This window comes from Symsagittifera roscoffensis, chromosome 3 (assembly GCF_963678635.1).
Source record: "Symsagittifera roscoffensis chromosome 3, txSymRosc1.1, whole genome shotgun sequence".
Lineage (NCBI taxonomy): Eukaryota > Metazoa > Xenacoelomorpha > Acoela > Convolutidae > Symsagittifera > Symsagittifera roscoffensis.
The window spans coordinates 64,919,837-64,925,534 of NC_087064.1; the positions used below are offsets into that span (position 1 = coordinate 64,919,837).

Here is a 5,698-nt window from a genome sequence, read left to right on the forward strand (position 1 = left end):
CACTGGCTGTTTTCAGTTTCTGTTTTTTTGCCCCCTTTATCCTGCTGTTTGAGCAAGTTACTGCCGTGATCGTGTTTCAGCTTTTTGAATTTGGAAGTCGTCTTTTGTTGAAAGTCGTCTTGTTTTTACTCTTCCTTTACAATCAGCTTTAATTCGTCATGAATGGTTGGTAACATCATCCCACTCATAGTCACCATGTAATATACCGTTTCTGGCTATTAATGTTGATCGATAAGTGCTGCTTTGTAGTCTAGAGTGATGAAGTATGTTGTTATGGATGTGCGGTCTAGGCTTAATATCTTCGACTCAGGGATGTGCTTCGTGATGGCTACCCACTTTCTCTAGAGTCTAAGCTGATCGATTAATAAAAGTGAGTATTAATGTTTCACTTACTATTTTGAGCTCCTTGATTGTACTGGCTCTCCAATTCTTCTCATTCTTTCATTCTCCTTATTGTTTGCATTAAGTAAAAATAGATTTAATACTTTATCATTGACGTAACATGGCATTGACACTTTTATCTAAATCGCACCAATTATGGTAATTATTGATTAGCAACTAACATAGGTGTGAAGCACTATAGTACATACAACTGGAAACATTGCCTGGGATCTTCAAAATATCAGATTTGCCCTGAAATGATCCCTACTGAGACAGGCAACGGATCGCGCCTGGCAACTCTTTTCTTCAAAGGGAATCTGGAAACACTGAAAGTAGGCGACACCGCACAGATTCAGTTACCATCCACTGAAAAAGCTAAAATCTAGGATTTGGGGTATGGCTGATCACATCAGCAACATCTGCAAACACCCTCTTCGAATCCGATATAGAATCAACAACCGCCAGTGGAATCGAAAAGTTCCCGGAATTCCATCCATATCTGTATTGTAACACTGAAATGTGGAAAAGTTTGTAGGGCCTAACATAAAAATTCGATCTGATTTAGCAACATGCGAACAGCTCCTAGCAATCAAGATGTCCAACTGCCGGACCCGATATCAAACTTGCTAAGCGAGTTGACTGAATTGGAGGACATGCCGTACTACGACTCAAAAACGGAAGCGGGGATCGAATTATTCAAGGCAGTAAAGAAGAAGCTACTCGAAATCCCTAATGTTCAAAATCGAGAACAGATGAGGAAAATAGCAAAACCGTTAGCGCTGAATATGAGGAAACTTCGAGCTTCGTTCGCAAGAGTGTTTGATGACCGGCTTACATTGAAAGACTCATTTATTATGAGTATAACTTTCTTCATCGGCTCAATGGTGCTCCATGCACTGTTTAAGTGGATCTACCACAAACGCAAAAAGGAGAAAGTGGAACCCATCTCGCTTTTGACCTCCCCTGGCACAAGAGACAACTCTCGATTCAGTGGAACCCACAGCTTGATTTCAAGAAACACTGAACGAAGTGAAAGAACACGCGAATCGAATAAAACTGGAGACGACAATGGAACTCAATAACGAGACAGCTCACGCTTTCACCGCACAGACATCATATATCAACCGGGATGTTTCCAAGTCACAACCAAGACTTCATTCCATGAATGAAAAATTAGTACCACTGAAAAAAAATTAGGACGTTTAAAACACTTTAAAGTAAAACACCTTGTGGTAGCCTCAAAAGTATTTGTTTAACAAAAATTATTACTTTAACCTTTAACACATTTTTGAGAAAATGTATTTATCAATGTGCCGTATAATTCTAAACATATATAAAATCTGAGCAACGGACTGTGTGTGAAACTTGGAGACATCAAAACTGTAACCATATATTTTCTACAAAGAAACAAGGCAGAACAGAACGCTGGCAACTTTCGAACCCGTCGCAACTTCAAGGATGGTAGTGTCACATCCCTAAACTCCATTTAAGGCTGTGATTTATTATTTGACCAACCCAAACTACTTCAAGGCCCTATTTGGTGTTTATGACCACGGACTATATTTTCTGTGACATAACAAGAAGATGTGATCGAGGTTACTAGCAAACATCATTAAGAAAGAAACAGGAAGAAAATATTGGAACTCAAATAATAAACGCCGAAAAGGCTTGATAATGAAAACAGAGTGACCAATCTTTACTTGAAAAAAATCATAAAATTAGAACAGACATCGGAAGAAAGCAGTCATATTTTGATTCATATTTTTATTAACCCCTGATAAAACCCTGACAACACTTAACTATAGGTTTGGTTTAGAATTTACAAATTTTATGAAGTTTTTCGAAATTTAATTTTCTTGAAAAATTTCAAAAATTCATATTTTCTCGGAAGCTAGAAAGATTTCAGCAGATCTTTTTGGAAGCATGATTTACAATCCGTTAAAAACCCTGAAAGCACCCGATCAATTTGGTGTTGCTAAATTTGGAGGCTGAATTTGCAACCCCTGGGGGAACCATGACAGCATCCTAAATATTGTCAAATAAACGAAGCTGGAAAATCGAAAAAAAACTTCTTAAGCGCTACACTATACGATATAGCTAAACGTTAAAAAGTTCATTCGTTAAACATGCAAAAACAATACGTTGAAAAAGCTTCCCAAATATTGTCAAATAAACGAAGCTGGAAAAACGAAAAAAAAACTTCTTAAGCGCTACACTATACGATATAGCTAAAACGTTAAAAAGTTCATTCGCTAAACATGCAAAAACAATACGCTGAAAAAGCTTAAGCATGGTGAGATAGTGAAGCGCGCATTTCGATACATAATAGATAATAAATTCCATCCGCGAAAAAAAATTTAGCGTGAACAACTTAGACTTTTAAAAAACGAGAAAACAAATCAACCAGATTTATATAACTATATTCACTACGTTCATTGACACTTAATAACATAAATTGCACATCAAATCTGGGAGGATAAATTCAGCGCATGCCATTTAACTGATATTGAATGCTTTACAACAAATTGTACTACAATAACTTGCTTGTTATGCGTCTAGTTTTCAAAAAACGCTGTTGTTCATCATTAAGAGAACACTTATAAGTTTCCGTTCAGAAATCCATGACGCTAGTTGGTGTCCTACTTTCATCTCTGACAGTTGAGGTTGACACTGTTCTTGGCGGTCGATTGGCAAAAAAATATCCCCCTGTAGAATGATAGTTGTCGGCGTTTTCGATCAAAGCTTTCTGCAAGTAGGCGTGTCTTGCTAGTAACTCGTCGGTCACTTCAATTTTTATCCGATAAACTCCATCAGAATCCGGTTGCAGATCTTCGTTATTGTTGTCTTCAAACTGCTTTGGAATCTTTGCTCGTACTGACATCTGATGATTTGAAACGTTCGGAGGTCTTCGTTTTAGACTCTGCGCCGAATCTCCTCGATTTTCGCATGCCATTTTGCGCTCTTCATTTTTCCTTTCGCGCCCTGGGCACGTGGATATTTTGAGTCCAATGCTTCGTCTGCCAATCACATTTTGTTTTCTTTCCAAAGTGCAGCACAGCTTCAATGCCCGACGGTTGATGCCTCCAGTACATGTACTCAGACAGGCGAAACTAAACAGACAGTCGACCATCTCAATTTCACTTAGAGGCTAGGCTCTGCACCGCGAACACACGAGTAAAGAAATATATACTTGAAAAAAAAACTAACAAACAATTCGAAAAAAAATATTTTGAAATTCCAGCTCCTCTCTGTGGTACTTCAAAGAGGTAACGCTACCCTGTTGCTGGCCCGATACTGGTGCAACTAAAGGTGATTATCTATCATCCACTTTACTGTCTTAACTTTCGGATTTAAAATACGCGTAGTTTTTTGATTTTGCTGATTTATACCGGTTTCTTGAAATTAATTTAATGTTATTTTCATATTATGAAAAAATAAAAGAAGCAGAATCCGAAACAGAAACCGGTATCCTTGTCATTAGCTGCAAGCTTCAACTACAGGTCCAATGAGTTAGCAGATAACTTAATTTTTTACATTATAAGACAATCTATTAGATTGATTTTGGGCGGATTTTTGAGCTCTTGCTCCATGTTTGTTATTTTTGGGCACTTTAGAAATAAGGCTTTACTTGTGTAAAAATTAAGTATAGACTTATGAAAACAAGCGTTCGGAAAACAGTTCGCTTATAATAATCAAATTCATAATTGCAAAACTACCTGACAAAATGAGATGATTCTGTGACATTGTCCTGAAGTGGGATGACAGTTGACAAGCGTGAAGAGGACTCGTCGTCGTCATAGGCTACGCCAACGCTATTGCACCTTAAAGCAACATGCGTTCAATCAAAAATTTTAATTTCTCTCATTGCTAGCACGTCTCTTTTTTCATTTAGAGAAGTTCGTTCATTTCAAGTATCTCACGCCCCTCATAAATTTACAATATATGGCAATTTGCATGAAGTAACTGTAGAAATCTGTTCGCACTGACAGACTATTTAGTCTTTTAGATAATCAATAACTTTTTAACACGATTTTGTAAAGCGTTTAGAAAAACTAAAGCGGGAAATGGATACGAGCCAAGAAATTTACGTACCTAATGATATGCCTCCTGTGGGCTATCACGTCTTGTGATTGATGAAACGGACAACGGACAACTGAACATTCCAGGTGCTCAGAAGACTCAAACACTGGCAAAAGTCGGACTTGCAACCCTGAACTTAACCGATTCACTTTAAAAGTGAGGAGACATAGAACGTTCTTCTTGATGAAAATTTTGTCCAGAGCATCGGAATAGGTGCAGTTAACTTTTGACGTCACCGTTTCGGCCTCGCCTCTGATATCGTCAGACAGTTCGATCCGAAAGTCAAGTTTACCAGGATAATCATCCAAACAGGGAGTCTTTCCTGTGGCACTAATATCAGTCGATACTGCTCCGTCATCTGATGAAAAACAATTCATATCAAACATACACGCTGCACCTTCAGACTTAAGGAATTCGTTATATTCCTGAGAGAAGGCTGAAGAGCCATTGCTATTTGTTGATATAGCTCTAAGTAATACCGGCTTTTCTTCCGACATCTGAAAATAAAAACATTGTGTGGCTGTTGATCTTATACTGTTGATTACTATAATAGTAAATAGTTGTGCCAGTCGGTCATATTTGGAAGTTTGACCTTGAGCAACACTAAAGACATGATTTTGAGATAAACTCTGGTTTTCAAAAATACGAACTGAGCCTGTCATTCTCACGTTTCTCGCGATAACTAAAAAGACCAGAAAAAAAACAACAGAAGAACCGAATGATAATCGCGGGAAAGTGGTCTTAAAATAGCAGCGGGAAATTGCTATTCGTTGGGGGAACTTTGGGATTTTCAAAAATTCGAATTGAGCCTGTCCTGCTCAAATTTCTCGCGATAACTAAAAAGACCAGAAAAATAACAACAGAAGAATCGAATGATAATCGCGGGAAAGTGGTCTGAAAACAGCAGCGGGAAATTGCTATTCGCAATTTCCAGACATAAAATCGTGCGAGATTAGAGCTGTCTTATTCTTAACAGAAGGCAGAGTGATCGCAAGTAGAGAAAAAAAACAAATCAGAAGTGGACCAGAGTTAACCTTCGGTGGAAAGGTGGACAACCAAAGTTGCCCAATGGTCCAAACCAAAAACTTATTTTGTGAATGCGTTAAAATTGTAAATCCAAACAAACGTTTTCGCACATTTTTGTGCATCTTCAGGTTTTAAAAATTTTAAACTATCTGTACAAAATAATCAAAGGTTGTAGCATTCGCCCGGAAGTACATATCGACGGAAAATAAAG

General features: G+C 37.8%; 1 protein-coding gene across 1 annotated transcript; it reads right to left on the bottom strand.

Moving 5' to 3' along the window:
- Window positions 1-2,776: 2,776 nt before the first annotated feature.
- LOC134842331 (cellular tumor antigen p53-like) lies at window positions 2,777-5,087 on the bottom strand. Its single transcript, XM_063858615.1, has 3 exons — window positions 4,474-5,087; window positions 4,098-4,202; window positions 2,777-3,491 (listed from the first exon to the last, which is right to left on the bottom strand). The coding sequence occupies exons 1-3, from the start codon at window positions 4,956-4,958 to the stop codon at window positions 2,993-2,995; spliced, it is 1,089 nt and encodes a 362-aa protein (XP_063714685.1). The 5' UTR covers window positions 4,959-5,087; the 3' UTR covers window positions 2,777-2,992.
- Window positions 5,088-5,698: the final 611 nt, after the last annotated feature.

Coding starts and splice junctions, on each gene's coding strand:
- LOC134842331 (XM_063858615.1), bottom strand. CDS start 4,958: ATGTCGGAAGAAAAGCCGGTATTACTTAGAGCTATATCAACAAATAGC. Junction 4,203..4,473: donor CACAGGAGGCATATCATTAG/GTACGTAAATTT, acceptor TGTTGCTTTAAG/GTGCAATAGCGTTGGCGTAG. Junction 3,492..4,097: donor GAATCATCTCATTTTGTCAG/GTAGTTTTGCAA, acceptor CTGTCTGTTTAG/TTTCGCCTGTCTGAGTACAT.